The 25,389-nt window shown below is 46.0% G+C and overlaps 1 protein-coding gene across 1 annotated transcript; it reads left to right on the plus strand.

The window, feature by feature from the left end:
- The first annotated feature begins 23,801 nt into the window (after positions 1–23,801).
- LOC148443074 (uncharacterized) lies at positions 23,802–24,877 on the plus strand. The gene has a single exon (XM_088463262.1). The coding sequence runs from the start codon at positions 23,882–23,884 to the stop codon at positions 24,734–24,736; it is 855 nt and encodes a 284-aa protein (XP_088319388.1). The 5' UTR covers positions 23,802–23,881; the 3' UTR covers positions 24,737–24,877.
- Positions 24,878–25,389: the final 512 nt, after the last annotated feature.

Below are 25,389 nucleotides of genomic sequence, written 5' to 3' on the forward strand. Positions count from 1 at the left end.
TGCTGCACATTACTACTATACACCCCCTTATGTGCCATCTATTCCCCTCACCCACAGTATATGCTGCACATTACTACTATACACCCCCTTATGTGCTGTCTATACCCCTCACCCACAGTATATGCTGCACATTACTACTATACACCCCTCATGTGCTGTCTATACCCCTCACCCACAGTATATGCTGCACATTACTACTATACACCCCATTATACCCCTCACCCACAGTATATGCTGCACAGTGCTACTATATACCCCCTAATGTTCTGTCTATACCCCTCACCCACAGTACATGCTGCAGATTACTACTATACACCCCCTTATGTGCTGTCTATACCCCTCACCCACAGTATATGCTTCACATTACTACTATACACCCCCTTATGTGCTGTCTGTACCCCTCACCCACAGTATATGCTGCACATTACTACTATACACCCCCTTATGTGCTGTCTATACCCCTCACCCACAGTATATGCTGCACATTACTACTATACACCCCCTAATGTGCTGTCTATACCCCTCACCCACAGTATATGCTGCACATTACTACTATACACCCCCTTATGTGCTGTCTATACCCCTCACCCACATTATATGCTGCACATTACTGCTATACATCCCTTATCAGGTGTCTATACCCCTCACCCACTGTACATACTGCACATTACTACTATGCACCCCCTTATGTGCTGTCTATACCCAACACCCACAGTATATGCTGCACATTACTACTATACACCCCCTTATGTGCTGTCTATACCCCTCACCCACAGTATATGCTGCACATTACTATTATACACCCCCTTATGTGCTGTCTATACCCCTCACCCACAGTATATGCTGCACATTTCTACTATACACCCCTTATGTGCTGTCTATACCCCTCACCCACATTATATGCTGCACATTACTGCTATACACCCCTTATGTGCTGTCTATACCCCTCACCCACTGTACATACTGCACATTACTACTATGCACCCCCTTATGTGCTGTCTATACCCAACACCCACAGTATATGCTCCACATTACTACTATACACCCCATTATGTGCTGTCTATACCCCTCACCCACAGTATATGCTGCACATTACTACTATACACCCCCTTATGTGCTGTCTATACCCCTCACCCACAGTATATGCTGCACATTACGACTATACACCCCTTATGTGCTGTCTATACCCCTCACCCATAGTATATGCTGCACATTACTGCTATACACCCCTTATGTGCTGTCTATACCCCTCACCCACTGTACATACTGCTCATTACTACTATGCACCCCCTTATGTGCTGTAAATACCCCTCACCCACAGTGTATGCTGCACATTACTACTATACACCCCCTTATGTGCTGTGTATACCCCTCTCCCACAGTGTATGCTGCACATTACTACTATACACCCCATTATACCCCTCACCCACAGTATATGCTGCACATTACTACTATACACCCCTTATGTGCTGTCTATACCCCTCACCCACATTATATGCTGCACATTACTACTATACACCCCCTTATGTGCTGTCTATACCCCTCACCCACAGTATATGCTGCACATTACTGCTATACACCACTTATGTGCTGTCTATACCCCTCATCCACTGTACATACTGCACATTACTACTATGCAACCCCTTATGTGCTGTCTATACCCAACACCCACAGTATATGCTGCACAGTACTACTATACACCCCCTTATGTGCTGTCTATACCCCTCACCCACAGTATCTGCTGCACATTACTACTATACACCCCCTTTTGTGCTGTCTATACCCCTCACCCACAGTATATGCTGCACATTACGACTATACAACCCTTATGTGCTGTCTATACCCCTCACCCATAGTATATGCTGCACATTACTACTATACACCCCCTTATGTGCCATCTATTCCCCTCACCCACAGTATATGCTGCACATTACTACTATACACCCCCTTATGTGCTGTCTATACCCCTCACCCACAGTATATGCTGCACATTACTACTATACACCCCTCATGTGCTGTCTATACCCCTCACCCACAGTATATGCTGCACATTACTACTATACACTCCATTATACCCCTCACCCACAGTATATGCTGCACAGTGCTACTATATACCCCCTAATGTGCTGTCTATACCCCTCACCCACAGTACATGCTACACATTACTACTATACATCCCCTTATGTGCTGTCTATACCCCTCACCCACAGTATATGGTTCACATTACTACTATACACCCCCTTATGTGCTGTCTGTACCCCTCACCCACTGTACATACTGCACATTACTACTATGCACCCCCTTATGTGCTGTCTATAACCAACACCCACAGTATATGCTGCACATTACTACTATACACCCCCTTATGTGCTGTCTATACCCCTCACCCACAGTATATGCTGCACATTACTACTATACACCCCCTTATGTGCTGTCTATACCCCTCACCCACAGTATATGCTGCACATTACGACTATACACCCGTTATGTGCTGTCTATACCCCTCACCTATAGTATATGCTGCACATTACTACTATACACCCCCTTATGTGCTGTCTATACCCGTCACCTACAGTATATGCTGCACATTACTATTATACACCCCTTATGTGCTGTCTATACCCCTCACCCACAGTATATGCTGCACATTACTATTATACGCCTTTTATGTGCTGTCTATACCCCTCACCCACAGTATATGCTGCACATTACTATTATCCACCCCTTATGTGCTGTCTATACCCCTCACCCACAGTATATGCTGCACATTACTACTATACACTCCCTTATGTGCTGTCAATACCCTCACCTACAGTATATGCAGCACATTACTACTATACACGCCTTATGTGCTGCCTATACCCCTCACCTACAGTATATGCTGCACATTACTACTATACACCCCTTATGTGCTACCTATCCCCCTTACCTACAGTATATGCTGCACATTACTACTATACACCCCCTTATGTGCTGTCTATACCCCTCACCCACAGTATATGCTGCACATTACTACTATACACCCCCTTATGTGCTGTCTATACCCCTCACCCACAGTTTATGCTGCACAGTACTACTATACACCCCTTATGTGCTGTCTATACCCGTCACTTACAGTATATCATGCACATTACTATTATACACCACTTATGTGCTGTCTATACCCCTCACCCACAGTATATGCTGCACATTACTATTATACACCTTTTATGTGCTGTCTATACCCCTCACCCACAGTATATGCTGCACATTACTATTATCCACCCCTTCTGTGCTGTCTATACCCCTCACCCACAGTATATGCTGCACATTACTACTATACACCCCCTTATGTGCTGTCTATACCCCTCACCCACAGTATATGCTGCACATTACTACTATACACCCCCTTATGTGCTGTCTATACCCTTCACCCACAGTATTTGCTGCACTTTACTGCTATACACCCCCTTATGTGCTGTCTATACCCCTCACCCACAGTGTATGCTGCACAGTACTACTATACACTCCCTTATGTGCTGTCTATACCTCTCACCCACAGTGTATGCTGCACATTACTACTATACACTCCCTTATGTGCTGTCTATACCTCTCACCCACAGTATATGCAGCACATTACTACTACACACCCCCTTATGTGCTGTCTATACCCCTCACCCACAGTATATGCTGCACATTACTACTATACACCCCCTCATGTGCTGTCTATACCCCTCACCTACAGTATATGCTGCACATTACTACTATACATCCTCTTATGTGCTGCCTATACCCCTCACCCACAATGTATGCTGCATATTACTACTATACACCCCCTTATGTGCTGTCTATACCCTCACCCACAGTATATGCTGCACATTACTACTATACACCCCCTTATGTGCTGTCTATACCCCTCACCCACAGTATATGCTGCACATTACTACTATACTCCCCCTTATGTGCCGTCTATACCCCTCACCCACAGTGTATGCTGCACATTACTATACACATCCTTATTTGCTGTCTGTACCCCTCACCCAGAGTATATGCTGCACTTTACTACTGTACACCCCCTTATGTGCTGTCTGTACCCCTCAACCACAGTATATGCTGCACATTACTACTATACACCCCTTATGTGCTGTCTATACCCCTCACCCACAGTATATGCTGCACATTACTGCTATACACCCCTTATGTGCTTTCTATACCCCTCACCCACAGTACATACTGCACATTACTACTATGCACCCTCTTATGTGCTGTCTATGGCCCTCATTCAGAGCCGTTCGCTATTTGCGGTCGTTCGTTCAAAAACAAGGGGTGGCTTTTCAAATGATCCGTTCGCAAATTGCAGTCTGTTCACGCCTCTAAGTCTGAACGAGCGAGCAAAACATACGCTCGTTTATTTGTTAAAAACGCCCCCTGGCCGCTCGCACCATACGTCATGTCCGCTATTTATTAGATTAATCGAGTACATCGACCAGCGTATGAACTGCTCGCTATTCTTGTGGTTGGTGTTTGCTACCACAAATTTGCGAGCAGTTCTGGCTATAAAATAACCCAGTGACGTGGTCAATGACGCTGCTGTATTAATTATGCACACCCATAATACGCCCGTTTTGACCTTTAAGCACACCTGCGTTCGGATCTCCACTCCCCATTTTCAAGCACCTTCCCCTGTTACCACCCACATACGCCTCATTCTGTCACTCAAAATAGCAGGCACTCGCTATATAGCGTACAAACGATTTTTGGCCGCACTGACTGGTTCGCGCATGCGTACTAAAAACCGTACGCATGCGCAGATGTGCAAACATCGCTCGGAACGAGCGTACTGCCGCTAACGAGCGGCTCTGAATGAGGGCCTATATCCCTCACCCATGCTGCACATTACTACTATACACCCCTTATGTGCTGTCTATACCCCTCACCCATAGTATATGCTGCACATTACTACTATACACCCCCTTATGTGCCGTCTATACCCCTCACCCACAGTATATGCTGCACATTACTACTATACACCCCCTTATGTGCTGTCTATACCCCTCACCCACATTATATGCTGCACATTACTGCTATACACCCCTTATGTGCTGTCTATACCCCTCACCCACTGTACATACTGCACATTACTACTATGCACCCCCTTATGTGCTGTCTATACCCAACACCCACAGTATATGCTGCACATTACTACTATACACCCCCTTATGTGCTGTCTATACCCCTCACCCACAGTATATGCTGCACATTACTACTATACACCCCATTATCTGCTGTCTATACCCCTCACCCACAGTATATGCTGCACAGTACTACTATACATACCACCTTCTGTGCTGTCTATACCCGTCACCTACAGTATATGCTGCACATTACTATTATACACCCCTTATGTGCTGTCTATACCCCTCACCCACAGTATATGCTGCACATTACTATTATACACCTTTTATGTGCTGTCTATACCCCTCACCCACAGTATATGCTGCACATTACTATTATACACCCCTTATGTGCTGTCTATACCCCTCACCCACAGTATATGCTGCACATTACTACTATACACCCCCTTATGTGCTGTCTATACCCTCACCTACAGTATATGCTGCACATTACTACTATACACCCCTTATGTGCTGCCTATACCCCTCACCTACAGTATATGCTGCACATTACTACTATACACCCCCTTATGTGCTGTCTATACCTCTCACCTACAGTACCTGCTGCACATTACTACTATACACCCCTTATGTGCTACCTATCCCCCTCACCTACAGTATATGCTGCACATTACTACTATACACCCCCTTATGTGCTGTCTATACCCCTCACCCATAGTATATGCTGCACATTACTATTATACACCCCCTTTTGTGCTGTCTATACCCCTCACCCACAGTATATGCTGCACATTACTAATATACACCCCCTTATGTGCTGTCTATACCCCTCACCCACAGTATATGCTGCACATTACTACTATACACCCCCTTATGTGCTGTCTATACCCCTCACCCACAGTATATGCTGCACAGTACTACTATACATACCACCTTATGTGCTGTCTATACCCGTCACCTACAGTATATGCTGCACATTACTATTATACACCCCTTATTTGCTGTCTATACCCCTCACCCACAGTATATGCTGCACATTACTATTATACACCTTTTATGTGCTGGCTATACCCCTCACCCACAGTATATGCTGCACATTACTATTATCCACCCCTTATGTGCTGTCTATACCCCTCACCCACAATATATGCTGCACATTACTACTATACACCCCCTTATGTGCTGTCTATACCCTCACCTACAGTATATGCTGCACATTACTACTATAAACCCCTTATGTGCTGTCTATACCTCTCACCCACAGTATATGCTGCACATTACTACTACACACCCCCTTATGTGTTGTTTATACCCCTCACCCTCAGTATATGCTGCACAGTACTACTATACACCCCCTCATGTGCTGTCTATACCCCTCACCTACAGTATATGCTGCACATTACTACTATACATCCTCTTATGTGCTGCCTGTACCCCTCACCCACAGTATATGCTGCACATTACCACTATACATCCCCTTATGTGCTGCCTATACCCCTCACCTACAGTATATGCTGCACATTACTACTATACACCCCCTTATGTGCTGCCTATACCCCTCACCTACAGTATATGCTACATATTACTACTATACACCCCCTTATGTGCTGTCTATACCCCTCACCCACAGTATATGCTGCACAGTACTACTATACACCCCCTTATGTGCTATCTATACCCCTCACATACAGTATATGCTGCACATTACTACTATACACCCCCTTATGTGCTGTCTATAACCCTCACCCACAGTATATGCTGCACATTACTACTATACACCCCCTTATGTGCTGTCTATACCCCTCACCCACAGTGTATGCTGCACATTACTACTATACACCCCCTTATGTGCTGTCTGTACCCCTCACCCACAGTATATGCTGCACATTACTACTATATACCCCCTTATGTGCTGTCTATACCCCTCACCTACAGTATATGCTGCACATTACTACTATACACCCCCTTATGTGCTGTCTATACCTCTCACCCATAGTACATGCTGCACATTACTACTATACACCCCTTATGTGCTGTCTATACCCCTCACCCACATTATACGCTGCACATTACTACTATACACCCCCTTATGTGCTGTCTATACCCCTCACCCACTGAGTATGCTGCACATTACTACTATACACCCCCTTATGTGCTGTCTATACCCCTCACCCACTGAGTATGCTGCACATTACTACTATACACCCCCTTATGTGCTGTCTATACCCCTCACCCACAGTATATGCTGCACATTACTACTATACACCCCCTTATGTGCTGTCTATACCCCTCACCCACAGTATATGCTGCACAGTACTACTATACATACCACCTTATGTGCTGTCTATACCCGTCACCTACAGTATATGCTGCACATTACTATTATACACCCCTTATTTGCTGTCTATACCCCTCACCCACAGTATATGCTGCACATTACTATTATACACCTTTTATGTGCTGGCTATACCCCTCACCCACAGTATATGCTGCACATTACTATTATCCACCCCTTATGTGCTGTCTATACCCCTCACCCACAATATATGCTGCACATTACTACTATACACCCCCTTATGTGCTGTCTATACCCTCACCTACAGTATATGCTGCACATTACTACTATAAACCCCTTATGTGCTGTCTATACCTCTCACCCACAGTATATGCTGCACATTACTACTACACACCCCCTTATGTGTTGTTTATACCCCTCACCCTCAGTATATGCTGCACAGTACTACTATACACCCCCTCATGTGCTGTCTATACCCCTCACCTACAGTATATGCTGCACATTACTACTATACATCCTCTTATGTGCTGCCTGTACCCCTCACCCACAGTATATGCTGCACATTACCACTATACATCCCCTTATGTGCTGCCTATACCCCTCACCTACAGTATATGCTGCACATTACTACTATACACCCCCTTATGTGCTGCCTATACCCCTCACCTACAGTATATGCTACATATTACTACTATACACCCCCTTATGTGCTGTCTATACCCCTCACCCACAGTATATGCTGCACAGTACTACTATACACCCCCTTATGTGCTATCTATACCCCTCACCCACAGTATATGCTGCACAGTACTACTATACACCCCCTTATGTGCTGTCTATACCTCTCACATACAGTATATGCTGCACATTACTACTATACACCCCCTTATGTGCTGTCTATACCCCTCACCCACAGTATATGCTGCACATTACTACTATACACCCCCTTATGTGCTGTCTATACCCCTCACCCACAGTGTATGCTGCACATTACTACTATACACCCCCTTATGTGCTGTCTGTACCCCTCACCCACAGTATATGCTGCACATTACTACTATACACCCCCTTATGTGCTGTCTATACCCCTCACCTACAGTATATGCTGCACATTACTACTATACACCCCCTTATGTGCTGTCTATACCTCTCACCCATAGTACATGCTGCACATTACTACTATACACCCCTTATGTGCTGTCTATACCCCTCACCCACATTATACGCTGCACATTACTACTATACACCCCCTTATGTGCTGTCTATACCCCTCACCCACTGAGTATGCTGCACATTACTACTATACACCCCCTTATGTGCTGTCTATACCCCTCACCCACTGAGTATGCTGCACATTACTACTATACACCCCCTTATGTGCTGTCTATACCCCTCACCCACAGTATATGCTGCACATTACTACTATACACCCCCTTATGTGCTGTCTATACCCCTCACCCACAGTATATGCTGCACAGTACTACTATACATACCACCTTCCCCTTATGTGCTGTCTATACCCCTCACCCACAGTATATGCTGCACATTACTACTATACACCCCTCATGTGCTGTCTATACCCGTCACCCACAGTATATGCTGCACATTACTACTATACACCCCATTATACCCCTCACCCACAGTATATGCTGCACAGTGCTACTATATACCCCCTAATGTGCTGTCTATACCCCTCACCCACAGTACATGCTGCACATTACTACTATACACCCCCTTATGTGCTGTCTATACCCTCACCTACAGTATATGCTGCACATTACTACTATAGACCCCTTATGTGCTGTCTATACCTCTCACCCACAGTATATGCTGCACATTACTACTACACACCCCCTTATGTGTTGTTTATACCCCTCACCCTCAGTATATGCTGCACAGTACTACTATACACCCCCTCATGTGCTGTCTATACCCCTCACCTACAGTATATGCTGCACATTACTACTATACATCCTCTTATGTGCTGCCTGTACCCCTCACCCACAGTATATGCTGCACATTACCACTATACATCCCCTTATGTGCTGCCTATACCCCTCACCTACAGTATATGCTGCACATTACTACTATACACCCCCTTATGTGCTGCCTATACCCCTCACCTACAGTATATGCTACATATTACTACTATACACCCCCTTATGTGCTGTCTATACCCCTCACCCACAGTATATGCTGCACAGTACTACTATACACCCCCTTATGTGCTATCTATACCCCTCACCCACAGTATATGCTGCACAGTACTACTATACACCCCCTTATGTGCTGTCTATACCTCTCACATACAGTATATGCTGCACATTACTACTATACACCCCCTTATGTGCTGTCTATACCCCTCACCCACAGTATATGCTGCACATTACTACTATACACCCCCTTATGTGCTGTCTATACCCCTCACCCACAGTGTATGCTGCACATTACTACTATACACCCCCTTATGTACTGTCTGTACCCCTCACCCACAGTATATGCTGCACATTACTACTATACACCCCCTTATGTGCTGTCTATACCTCTCACCCATAGTACATGCTGCACATTACTACTATACACCCCTTATGTGCTGTCTATACCCCTCACCCACATTATACGCTGCACATTACTACTATACACCCCCTTATGTGCTGTCTATACCCCTCACCCACTGAGTATGCTGCACATTACTACTATACACCCCCTTATGTGCTGTCTATACCCCTCACCCACTGAGTATGCTGCACATTACTACTATACACCCTCTTATGTGCTGTCTATACCCCTCACCCACAGTATAAGCTACACATTAATACTATACACCCTCTTATGTGCTGTCTATACCCCTCACCCACAGTATATGCTGCACATTACTACTATACACCCCCTTATGTGCTGTCTATACCTCTCACCCATAGTACATGCTGCACATTACTACTATACACCCCTTATGTGCTGTCTATACCCCTCACCCACATTATATGCTGCACATTACTACTATACACCCCCTTATGTGCTGTCTATACCCCTCACCCACAGTATATGCTGCACATTACTACTATACACCCCGTATGTGCTGTCTATACCCCTCACCCACAGTATATGCTGCACATTACTACTATACACCCCTTATGTGCTGTCTATACCCCTCACCTACAGTATATGCTGCACACTACTACTATACACCCCCTTATGTGCTGTCTGTACCCCTCACCCACAGTATATGCTGCACATTACTACTATACACCCCCTTATGTGCTGTTTATACCCCTCACCCACAGTATATGCTGCACATTACTACTTTACACCCCCTTATGTGCTATAAATACCCCTCACCCACAGTGTATGCTGCACATTACTAGTATACACCCCCTTATGTGCTGTCTTTACCCCTCACCCACAGTGTATGCTGCACATTACTACTATACACCCCATTATGTGCTGTCTATACCCCTCACCCACATTATATGCTGCACATTACTACTATACACCCCATTATACCCCTCACCCACAGTATATGCTGCACAGTGCTACTATATACCCCCTAATGTGTTGTCTATTCCCCTCACCCACAGTACATGCTGCACATTACTACTATACACCCCCTTATGTGCTGTCTATACCCCTCACCCACAGTATATGCTGCACATTACTACTATACACCCCTTATGTGCTGTCTATACCCCTCACCCACATTATATGCTGCACATTACTACTATACACCCCCTTATGTGCTGTCTATACCCCTCACCCACATTATATGCTGCACATTACTGCTATACACCCCTTATGTGCTGTCTATACCCCTCACCCACTGTACATACTGCACATTACTACTATGCACCCCCTTATGTGCTGTCTATACCCAACACCCACAGTATATGCTGCACATTACTACTATACTCCCCCCTTATGTGCTGTCTATACCCCTCACCCACAGTATATGCTGCACATTACTACTATACACCCCATTATACCCCTCACCCACAGTATATGCTGCACAGTGCTACTATATACCCCCTAATGTGTTGTCTATTCCCCTCACCCACAGTACATGCTGCACATTACTACTATACACCCCCTTATGTGCTCTCTATACCCCTCACCCACAGTATATGCTGCACATTACTACTATACACCCCTTATGTGCTGTCTATACCCCTCACCCACATTATATGCTGCACATTACTACTATACACCCCCTTATGTGCTGTCTATACCCCTCACCCACATTATATGCTGCACATTACTGCTATACACCCCTTATGTGCTGTCTATACCCCTCACCCACTGTACATACTGCACATTACTACTATGCACCCCCTTATGTGCTGTCTATACCCAACACCCACAGTATATGCTGCACATTACTACTATACTCCCCCTTATGTGCTGCCTATACCCCTCACCCACAGTATATGCTGCACATTACTACTATACACCCCCTTATGTGCTGTCTATACCCCTCACCCACAGTATATGCTGCACATTACGACTATACACCCCTTATGTGCTGTCTATACCCCTCACCCATAGTATATGCTGCACATTACTACTATACACCCCCTTATATGCCATCTATTCCCCTCACCCACAGTATATGCTGCACATTACTACTATACACCCCCTTATGTGCTGTCTATACCCCTCACCCACAGTATATGCTGCACATTACTACTATACACCCCTCATGTGCTGTCTATACCCGTCACCCACAGTATATGCTGCACATTACTACTATACACCCCATTATACCCCTCACCCACAGTATATGCTGCACAGTGCTACTATATACCCCCTAATGTGCTGTCTATACCCCTCACCCACAGTACATGCTGCACATTACTACTATACACCCCCTTATGTGCTGTCTATACCCCTCACCCACAGTATATGCTTCACATTACTACTATACACCCCCTTATGTGCTGTCTGTACCCCTCACCCACAGTATATGCTGCACATTACTACTATACACCCCCTTATGTGCTGTCTATACCCCTCACCCACAGTATATGCTGCACATTACTACTATACACCCCTTATGTGCTGTCTATACCCCTCACCCACATTATATGCTGCACATTACTACTATACACCCCCTTATGTGCTGTCTATACCCCTCACCCACATTATATGCTGCACATTACTGCTATACACCCCTTATGTGCTGTCTATACCCCTCACCCACTGTACATACTGCACATTACTACTATGCACCCCCTTATGTGCTGTCTATACCCAACACCCACAGTATATGCTCCACATTACTACTATACACCCCCTTATGTGCTGTCTATACCCCTCACCCACAGTATATGCTGCACATTACTACTATACACCCCCTTATGTGCTGTCTATACCCCTCACCCACAGTATATGCTGCACATTACGACTATACACCCCTTATGTGCTGTCTATACCCCTCACCCATAGTATATGCTGCACATTACTACTATACACCCCCTTATGTGCTGTCTATACCCCTCACCCACAGAATATGCTGCACATTACTACTATACACCCCCTTATGTGCTGTAAATACCCCTCACCCACAGTGTATGCTGCATATTACTACTATACACCCCCTTATGTGCTGTCTATACCCCTCACCCACAGTGTATGCTGCACATTCCTACTATACACCCCATTATACCCCTCACCCACAGTATATGCTGAACAGTGCTACTATATACCCCCTAATGTGCTGTCTATACCCCTCACCCACAGTACATGCTGCACATTACTACTATATACCCCCTTATGTGCTGTCTATACCCCTCACCCACAGTACATGCTGCACATTACTACTATACACCCCCTTATGTGCTGTCTATACCCCTCACCCACAGTATATGCTGCACATTACTACTATACACCCCCTTATGTGCTGTCTATACCCCTCACCCACAGTATATGCTGCACATTACGACTATACACCCCTTATGTGCTGTCTATACCCCTCACCCTTAGTATATGCTGCACATTACTACTATACACCCCCTTATGTGCTGTCTATACCCCTCACCCACAGTATATGCTGCACATTACTACTATACACCCCCTTATGTGCTGTAAATACCCCTCACCCACAGTGTATGCTGCACATTACTACTATACACCCCCTTATGTGCTGTCTATACCCCTCACCCACATTATATGCTGCACATTACTACTATACACCCCATTATACCCCTCACCCACAGTATATGCTGCACAGTGCTACTATATACCCCCTAATGTGCTGTCTATACCCCTCACCCACAGTACATGCTGCACATTACTACTATACACCCCCTTATGTGCTGTCTATACCCCTCACCCACAGTATATGCTGCACATTACTACTATACACCCCTTATGTGCTGTCTATACCCCTCTCCCACTTTATATGCTGCACATTACTACTATACACCCCCTTATGTGCTGTCTATACCCCTCACCCACAGTATATGCTGCACATTACTGCTATACACCCCTTATGTGCTGTCTATACCCCTCACCCACTGTAAATACTGCACATTACTACTATGCAACCCCTTATGTGCTGTCTATACCCAACACCCACAGTATATGCTGCACATTACTACTATACACCCCCTTATGTGCTGTCTATACCCCTCACCCACAGTATATGCTGCACATTACTACTATACACCCCCTTTTGTGCTGTCTATACCCCTCACCCACAGTATATGCTGCACATTACGACTATACAACCCTTATGTGCTGTCTATACCCCTCACCCATAGTATATGCTGCACATTACTACTATACACCCCCTTATGTGCTGTCTATACCCGTCACCTACAGTATATGCTGCACATTACTATTATACACCCCTTATGTGCTGTCTATACCCCTCACCCACAGTATATGCTGCACATTACTATTATACACCTTTTATGTGCTGTCTATACCCCTCACCCACAGTATATGCTGCACATTACTATTATCCACCCCTTATGTGCTGTCTATACCCCTCACCCACAGTATATGCTGCACATTACTACTATACACTCCCTTATGTGCTGTCAATACCCTCACCTACAGTATATGCAGCACATTACTACTATACACGCCTTATGTGCTGCCTATACCCCTCACCTACAGTATATGCTGCACATTACTACTATACACCCCCTTATGTGCTGTCTATACATATCACCTACAGTACATGCTGCACATTACTACTATACACCCCTTATGTGCTACCTATCCCCCTTACCTACAGTATATGCTGCACATTACTACTATACACCCCCTTATGTGCTGTCTATACCCCTCACCCACAGTATATGCTGCACATTACTACTATACACCCCCTTATGTGCTGTCTATACCCCTCACCCACAGTTTATGCTGCACAGTACTACTATACATACCACCTTATGTGCTGTCTATACACCTCACCCACAGTATATGCTATACATTAATACTATACACCCTCTTATGTGCTGTCTATACCCCTCACCCACAGTATATGCTGCACATTACTACTATACACCCCCTTTTGTGCTGTCTATACCCCTCACCCACAGTGTATGCTGCACATTACTACTATACACCTCCTTATGTGCTGTCTATACCCCTCACCCACAGTATATGCTGCACATTACTACTATACACCCCCTTATGTGCTGTCTATACCTCTCACCCACAGTATATGCTGCACATTATTAGTATACACCCCTTATGTGATGTCTATTCCCCTCACCCACAGTATATGCTGCACAGTGCTACTATATACCCCTTATGTGCTGTCTATACCCCTCACCCACAGTATATGCTGCACATTACTACTATACACCCCATTATACCCCTCACCCACAGTATATGCTGCACAGTGCTACTATATACCCCCTAATGTGCTGTCTATACCCCTCACCCACAGTACATGCTGCACATTACTACTATACACCCCCTTATGTGCTGTATATACCCCTCACCCACATTAAATGCTGCACATTACTACTATACACCCCCTTATGTGCTGTCTATACCCCTCACCAACAGTATATGCCACACATTACTACTATACACCCCCTTTATGTGCTGTCTGTACCCCTCACCTACAGTGTATGCTGCACATTACTACTATACACCCCCTTATGTGCTGTCTATACTCCTCACCCACAGTATATACTGCACATTACTACTATACACCCCCTTATGTGCTGTCTATACCCCTCGCCCACAGTATATGCTGCACATTACTACTATACACCCCCTTATGTGCTGTCTGTACTCCTCACCTACAGTATATGCTGCACAGTACTACTATACACCCCCTTATGTGCTGTATATACCCCTCATCTACAGTATATGCTGCACAATACTACTATACACCCCCTTATGTGCTTTTTATACCCCTCACCCACAGTATATGCTGCACAATACTAGTATACAACTCTTTAGATGCTGTCTATACCCCTCACCTACCGTATATGCTGCACATTACTACTATACTCCCCTGTCACGTTGGGAGGCGGGTTTCTGAAAGCTTAGGCCTGAGACTGTGGGATGAAACGGAGGCTAGGGGCCTGAATGTACGACCTCTACATCCACGGGTCTTGGTCGTTGGCGAGACCTAGTCAAAGGTGCGGAATCTAACCCACGAGATGGTGTTCGCCAGTGACCCCACCATTCGGGATATGGGCTTGAGCTGCACCTCGTAAGCAGGTCTCGGTCCTTTGACTAAGTGACCAAAGCCTGCGGGAAAAGGGAGAGACAAACACTAGTGGCCCAAAGGGTCGGTGCCAGTAAGAGGCATGTAAGGACAGCGGTGGAACCCCTAGTTCGGGATACTGTACTTGAGGTACAAGGACGTGTGCACTACGGACACACTCTACTGGGTTGCCGGTCAGAAGGAGTGCACCATGGTGCAATACTGTAGCACGTAGGTAGGGACCACAGAGTCCAGTAATGAGGTGGGTAGTGGTGCTGGGACCAGGCAGAGATGATGACTCTGGAGAGATGGGTACGTATAACTACACTCAGGCTGAGGTGGTAAAGCACTGATGAGATGAGGGATAGATCACTGGAAGCAAGGGAACCCGGAACGAGAGACCTCTAGTAACGCTAGCAGCGACAATGGTTGTTCAGGCAACTACCTGATACACAGGAGCCGGATATATATCCCTGGAAGCCCACTGATTGGCCCACAGCGTCAGCTGAGCGGCCAGACTGTCAGGTAAAGAAGGCTAGTCAGAGAAGGAAGTGTCATGGCAGCGCCCATGACGAAGACTCTGATCCCCGCGCACCAGGCCGCCCGACACACCAGCATCAGGGAGAATGCTCAGCACCTCCCACGTCGCCGCACCAGCCGCCCGACTGCCTGGGAAGTCAGAGGAAGCCGCCGGGACGGTAAGGGACGGCCGATCCCCGGCTGAACTCTGACAGTACCCCCCCCCTTTCAGGGTGGACACCGGACACCCACCAGGTTTACCAGGAAATCTAATATGGAAGGCTCGAACCATTTGAGGCGCGTGAACGTCTGTGGCTCTGATCCATGCCCTTTCTTCCGGACCGTACCCTTTCCAGTCAATGAGATATTGGAGGTTGTTAGATTTGGTAAACCGGAGTCCAAAATCCTCACTACCTCGAACTCTGTACCTTGAGAAGTTTGCACTTGAGGTAACTTGGGAGCAGAAGCTTGAAAACGATTTAGCACTAGAGGACGCAGCAAAGAAATATGAAAGGTATTGGATATTCTTAGTTGAGGATGGAGTTCCAACTTATACGCGACTGGGTTGATGACCCTGCGAACACGGTAAGGACCAATGAATCGTGGGGCTAGCTTCATACTGGGTACTTTCAATCAAATGTTCCTGGAGGATACCCAGACTTTATCTCCAACTCTTAGCAGTGGAACAGCGACGCGTCGTCTATCCGCAAATTTTTTGTAGTTTTTAGACGACTGCTTCAGAGAAGATTGAACCCTCTTCCAAATGGTTGCGAAAGACTCCACCAATTTAGAAACTGCAGGGACCTCTACTATAGGTAAATTTTGAAAATCTGGGACTCGAGGATGTCTCCCAAACACCGTAAAAAAAGGAGTGGCTTTGGAGGAAGTGTGATATTTGAAGTTGTGTGAAAATTCTGCCCAAGGTAATAGATCCAGCCAGTTATCTTGTGAGGAGGAAAAGAAGAGTCTTATGCTGAGCGCATTTTACACATGAAAGAATAAATTCTCGAATATCCCCTTTCATTGGGGGCCACCAATAGGAACGCTGAAGGAATTTGTAAGTCTTGAGGATACCAGAATGGCCAGCGAACAAAGAGCTATGATCCCAAGTTAGTAATTTTCCCCGTAGTTCCGGGGTCACAAAAATTTTCCCTGGGGGAGGAGTCAAAATTTGAGTAGAGGCGAAGACTACAGGATCTAAAATTGGTCGGGAACGTTGATGATCCTCTTCCTGAGTGCTGGACAGGAAAGACCGTGAGAGGGCGTCAGCTTTTCTGTTTAGACTGCCAGGACGAAATTGAAGTTTTAAATCAAATCTTGAAAAGAGCAAGGACCAACGGGCCTGTCTAGCATTTAGACGGTGAGCCGTTTGGAGGTAGATTAAATTTTTATGATCCGTGATCTCGGTAACTGGAAAGTTGGCTCCTTCCAACAAATGCCGCCATTCCATTAAAGCTAACCGCATAGCTAGTAGTTCCTGATCACCAATTCCGTATTTTTTTTCGGCAACAGAAAACTTACGAGAAAAATACCCACAGGGATGGTACTTTCCATCACTTGAGATTTGAGACAGCTCTGCCCCTACCCCTACTGAAGAGGCATCTACCTCACTGTGAACGGTTTGTCCATTCGGGGTTGGCCCAGGTAGGTGCAGTGGAGCAGGCTTCTTTTAATTTTTGGAAGGCTTGGATGGCAGTATCTGGCCAGCGGATGGGATTGGCACCCTTCTTGGTGAGATTAGTGATAGATGACACTAGGGTGGAGAAATTTGGTATAAACCACCGGTAATAATTTGAAAATCCCAAGAAGCGTTGAGTAGCCTTCAAGGATTTGGGTAACGGCCAGTCAGAAATGGCTTTTAACTTCTCCGGATCTATCCGGCGGGTCTTTCCAGAAATTATATGCCCTAGGAAGGTTACCGAGGTTTGTTCGAAAAGGCACTTGGATATTTTTCCATAAAGATGATGCTTCCGGAGGCGTGACAAGACTTCGCGGACATGCTGGCGATGGTCTTGCAGATTTTTGGAAAAAATTAGAATATCATCCAAATAGACTATAACAAAGCTGTAGAGGACATGCTGGAAGATCTCGTTCACATAACCCTGGAATATCGCTGGGGCGTTGCAGAGTCCAAAGGGCATTACGAGATATTCGAAGTGGCCATCTCTGGTGTTAAAAGCGGTCTTCCACTCATCTCCAGCTTTAATACGTATTAAATTATACGCACCCCGTAGATCAAGCTTGGTGAACAAAAAGCCCCCGCGAACTTTATCAAAAAGCTCTGGAATCAAAGGCAGAGGATATCGATTCTTTACTTTAATCTGGTTGAGACCACGGTAATCAATACAAGGCCGAAGCCTGCCGTCCTTCTTGCTAACAAAGAAAAACCCTGCCCCTGCTGGAGAAGTGGAGGGCCGGATAAACCCCTTAGCTAGATTTTCTTTTATATATGCCGCCATAACGGATGTTTCTGGTACTGATAACGGGTAGGTTCGACCCAGAGGAGGGTTCTTCCCTGGCAGGAGCTCAATACCACAGTCCCAGGAACGATGAGGTGGAAGCTTATCCGCAGCCTGTTCGCAGAATACATCGGCAAAATCTTGATAAGCTGCTAGTAGACCGGGAACAGAGGAACACTTGGGCTTGTCAGACGGGGGAGGCTTACATTACCACTGGAGGACACTGCGTTAGTGTGGACAAGGAGTACTTGGATGAGACATCCATGGAAACAACTTGGACCCCACGATAAAATTTGCATACTGGACCACTCAAACGTAGGATTGTGCTTTTTTTAGCCAGAGGAGGCCTAAAACTAGTTCATAGGCTGAATCGGGAAGAAAAAAAAATTCAATTGTCTCCTGGTGCAGACATCCAATCTGGAGGAACACTGGCCGGGTTTTTGAGGAAATAGATCTCCCTAGCAAGGTCTTGCCACCTACACCAGAGAGCAGTAATCTGTTTGGCAATGGAACCACCGGAATGTCTAGGGTCCGAACCAGTGACTTAGAAATAAAACTGCCGGCAGCCCCAGAATCTACAAGGGCTTTAACCATCCTCGTCCTGGACACGGGCAATAAACTGTCATTTGTCTGGGAGGAGTCCGAAATAACCCCCAATTGCATGCTCCCAACATCAATTAGGGTTTCGCGTTTCCCGCCAATACAGGACAGTTCTTTAATATGTGCTCCGGAGCAGCACAATACAAGCACAATTTATTTTGAAAATGCCGGTTCCTTTCGGCGGTACTCAACCGGGATTTGTTAATTTGCATCGGCTCCTCACTGCTAGGGAAGGAAGGAGAGGAATGACCTCCCAAGGATGGGCGATCCCGAGGACGATCTCCACGCCCCCTACCTCCCCACCGCTCTCTATGGCGAAGGTCAATTTTAATACAGAGGGATATAATATCCGAGAAGGAGGGAGGTAAATCCCTAGATGCCAATTCATCCTTCATCCTCTCCGATAAGCCATGTAGGAAGGCTGCCTTAAGTGCTTCCTCGTTCCATTTTAGTTCGGACGCCAGGGTTTGAAATTGTACTACGTATATCCCGACGGACCGTGTACCCTGACAGACACAAAGCAAATCTGAAGAAGCAGAAACAGATCTCCCGGGTTCATACCTTTTGAAAGCGGCCACGAACTCTTCATATCTCCCCACAATGGGGAGACCCAATCCAGAGCTGCCGTGGTTAATAATGAAATTACATAGGCCACCTTAGACCAGGAGGTAGGGAAATTCTGGGGTAGGCATTCGAACTGGATCTCACACTGGTTTATGAAACCACGACATCGTTGAGGAGTACCATGGAACCTCTCGGGAGTAGCCAAGTGCAGACGGGATTTTTGAGGAACGACCCCCGAAGGTAATGCAGGTGAAACCGTAGGAGCAACAGAATGTGGAGCATGAGACATAGCTGCCAGAGTGTTCTGAATGGACAGGAGTTGACCGGATAATTCCTGTAGGTACTGGGCCACATGCTGCTGTGCCGCCTTTTGGTTATCCATGCGAGCCGTTAGCTCCTGGAGATTCCCAGTACCTGGGGAGCCTGCAGCTTCCATTGGGCCTGAACAAACTGTCACGCTGGGAGGCGGGTTTCTGAAAGCTGAGGCCTGAGGCTGCCGGATGAAACGGTGGTGAGGGGCCTGAATGTACGACCTCCGCATCCACGGGTCTTGGTCATTGGCGAGACCTAGTCAAAGGTGCGGAATCTAACCCACGAGATGGTGTTCGCCAGTGACCCCACCAATCGGGATATGGGCTTGAGCTGCACCTCGTAAGCAGGTCGTGGTCCTTTGACTAGGTGACCAAAGCCTGCGGGAAAAAGGAGAGATGAACACTAGTGGCCCAAAGGGTCGGTGCCAGTAAGAGGCACGTAAGGACAGGGGTGGAACCCCTAGTTCGGGATACTGTACTTGAGGTACAAGGACGTGTGCACTACGGACACTCTACTGGGTTGCCGGTCAGAAGAAGTGCACCATGGTGCAATACTGTAGCACGTAGGTAGGTACCACAGAGTCCAGTAACGAGGTGGGTAGTGGTGCTGGGACCAGTCAGATGATTACTCTGGAGAGATGGGTACGTATAACTACACTCAGGCTGTGATGGTAAAGCACTGGTGAAATGGATAGTATACTGCACGCAGGCGAGGTGGTAATGCACTGATGAGATGAATGATATAGCTGCACACAGGCTGAGGTGGTAAAGCACTGGTAAGATGGACGATATAGCTGCACACAGGCTGAGGTGGTAAAGCGCTGGTGATATGAGCGATATAGCTGCACACAGGGATAGATCACTGGAAGCAAGGGAACCTGGAACGAGAGTCCACTAGTAACGCTAGCAGCGACAATGGTTGTTCAGGCAACTACCTGATACACAGGAGCCGGATATATATCTCTGGAAGCCCACTGATTGGCCCACAGCGTCAGCTGACCGGCCAGACTGTCAGGGAAGGAAGGCTAGTCAGAGAAGGAAGTGTCATGGCGGCGCCCATGACGGAGACTCTGATCCCCGTGCACCAGGCCGCCCGACACACCAGCATCAGGGACAATGCTCAGCACCTCCCACGTCGCCGCACCAGCCGCCCGACTGCCAGGGAAGTCAGAGGAAGCCGGCGGGATGGTAAGGGACGGCCGATCCCCGGCTGAACTCTGACAACCCCCTTATGTGCTGCCTATACCCCTCACCCACAGTATATGCTGCACAGTACTACTATACACCCCCATATGTGCTGTCTATACCCCTCACCCACAGTATATGCTGCACATTACTACTATACACCCCCTTATGTGCTGCCTATACCACTCACCCACAGTATATGCTGCACATTACTACTATACACCCCTTATGTGCTGCCTATACCCCTCACCCACAGTGTATACTGTACATTACTACTATACACCCGCTTATGTGCTGTCTATACCCCTCACCCACAGTATATGCTGCACATTACTACTATACACCCCCTTATGTGCTGTCTCTACCCCTCACCTACAGTATATGCTGCACATTACTACTATACACCCCCTTATGTGCTGCCTATACCCCTCACCCACGGTATATGCTGCACATTACTACTATACACCCCCTTATGTGCTGTCTATACCCCTCACCTACAGTATATGCTGCACATTACTACTATACACCCCCTTATGTGCTGTCTATACCCCTCACCTACAGTATATGCTGCACATTACTACTATACACCCCCTAATGTGCTGTCTATACCCCTCACCTACAGTATATGCTGCACATTACTACTATACACCCCCTTATGTGCTGTCTATACCCCTCACCCATGCTGCACAGTACTACTATACACCCCCTTATGTGCTGTCTATATCCCTCACCTACAGTATATGCTGCACATTACTACTATACACCCCCTTATGTGCTGTCTATACCCCTCACCTACAGTATATGCTGCACATTACTACTATACACCCCCTTATGTGCTGTCTATACCCCTCACCCACAGTATATGCTGCACATTACTATTATACACCCCTTATGTGCTGTCTATACCCCTCACCTACAGTATATGCTGCACAGTACTAGTGTACACCCCCTTATGTGCTGTCTATACCCCTCACCCACAGTATATGCTGCACATTACTACTATACACCCCTTATGTGTTTCCTATACCCCTCACCCACAGTATATGCTGCACATTACTACTATACACCCCCTTATGTGCTGTATATACCCCTCACCCACAGTATATGCTGCACATTACTACTATACACCCCTTATGTGTTGTCTATACCCCCCACTCACAGTATATGCTGCACATTACTACTATACACCCCCTTATGTGCTGTCTATACCTCTCACCCACAGTATATGCTGCACATTACTACTATACACCCCCTTATGTGCTGTCTATACCCCTCATCTACAGTATATGCTGCACATTACTACTATACACTCCGATATGCGCTACCTATACCCTTCACCCACAGTATATGCTTCACAGTACTACTACACACACCCTCATGTGCTGTCTATACCTCTCACCTACAGTATATGCTGCACATTAATACACCCCTTATGTACTGTCTATACCCCTCACCTACAGTATATGCTGCACATTACTACTATACACCCCCTTATGTGCTGTCTATACCCCTCACCCATGCTGCACAGTACTACTATACACCCCCTTATGTGCTGTCTATATCCCTCACCTACAGTATATGCTGCACATTACTACTATACACCCCCTTATGTGCTGTCTATACCCCTCACCTACAGTATATGCTGCACATTACTACTACTATACACCCCCCTTATGTACTGTCTATACCTCTTACCAACAGTATATGCTGCACATTACTACTATACACCCCCTTATGTGCTGTCTTTATCCCTCACCCACAGTATATGCTGCACATTACTACTATATACCTCCTTATGTGCTGTCTATTCCCGTCACCCAAAATATATGCTGCACAAACGTAGAGTCTATGAAATAGCCATTGCTAACTGATGAGGGCTGTCACAGCTGGGTAATGTGGTTCTCTTTATATTTTTAGACAAGAGTCCTCTTTATTATTTTGTAAGTTATTGTAATTATCTGTAATCTGAAAAAGAAACAAAACCACTAAACATTGAGAACTTAGTAATAGTAGGAATTTTATCCATACATTTTATATTATTTCCTACAGATGGACGCACAATCAGGAATACCTCGGAGGGAGATCTTATTTTGTGTCCACATTTTAAAATAGAAAATAACATCAGACAGGATTCTCCAGGAGACATCCCCAGTACTCTAAATATGCATCCAGTACATCAACGTGCAGATATATCTGGTCCCTCTACTCATGAGGAATGTACCCCTCATACCTCCAATATTGCTACACATAGTACAGCTCAGAGAGGTGATAAAAACTTTCTATGTTCTGAATGTGGGAAATGTTTTACAAAGAAATCAAATCTTGTTATACATCAGAGAAGTCACACAGGTGATAAGCCATTTCCATGCTCTGAGTGTGGGAAATGTTTTGTACAGAAATCGCGTCTTGTTACACATCAGAGAAGTCACACAGGTGAGAAGCCGTTTTCATGCTCTGAGTGTGGGAAATGTTTCACGGTAAAAGCAGAACTTGTTATACATCAGAGACGTCATACTGGAGAGAAACTGTTTCCATGCCCTGAGTGTGGGAAATGTTTTGTAGTAAAATCAGCTCTTGTTAAACATCAGAGAAGTCACACAGGTGAGAAACCATTTCCATGCTCTGAGTGTGGGAAATGTTTTGTACAAAAATCACGTCTTGTTAGACATCAGAGAAGTCACACAGGTGAGAAGCCGTTTTCATGCTCTGAGTGTGTGAAATGTTTTATGGAAAAATCAGATCTTGTTTCACATCAGAGAAGTCACACAGGTGAGAAGCCATTTCCATGCTCTGAGTGTGGGAAATGTTTTACACAGAAATCAGATCTTGTTATACATCAGAGAACTCACACAGGTGAGAAGCCATTTTCATGCCCTGAGTGTGGGAAATGTTTTACAGTAAAATCAGCTCTTGTTAGACATCAGAGACTTCACACAGGTGAGAAACCATTTCCATGCTCTGAATGTGGAAAATGTTTTACATATAAATCACATCAAATAATACATAAAAAAACATGAGCTGGTAAACATGAAACAATACTTTAAATCAGTGGTCTTCAACCGGTGGCCTGCAGACCGCGATACACACAGAAACAGAAGGCTGGGTGTTTGTTTTGGCGGACAGTGGCAGGAGCTGGTATTTAGGTAAGTGTGTTTCTTTTTTTGTGTCTTTGTCCTTTATATATATATATATATATATATATATATATAAGTGGTACTGTATAGGGGTGGGGCACTACTGGGGACTTCTACTAGGGGCACTGCATGGGGGAGACTACTACAGGGTGCACTATATAGGGGGGAATTCTACTGGGGCATTATATAAGGGGCACTACTGCGGGACTACTACTGGGGGCACTGCATAATGGGGGCCACTACTGAGGCTACAGCATAGGGAAGACTACTGCTGGGGGCATTATATAAGGGGGACTTATACTGGGGGCACTGCCTAGGGGGGACTACTACTGGGGATGCAATGTAAAGAGCACAGCAGGGTGGGACTAGTATTGGGGGCACTGCATAATGGAGACAAGTACTGGGGCCACAGCATAGGGGGACCACTACTAGGGGCACAGCAGCAGGGGACTACTACTGGGGGTACTGTATAAGGGGCACTACTAAGGGCACTGAAGAGGGGCAGTTATGGGACATAATTAAAATTGTAGGTGAGG

Source organism: Taudactylus pleione, unplaced genomic scaffold (assembly GCF_031769625.1).
Source record: "Taudactylus pleione unplaced genomic scaffold, aTauple2 ptg001336l, whole genome shotgun sequence".
Taxonomy (NCBI): Eukaryota; Metazoa; Chordata; class Amphibia; order Anura; family Myobatrachidae; genus Taudactylus; species Taudactylus pleione.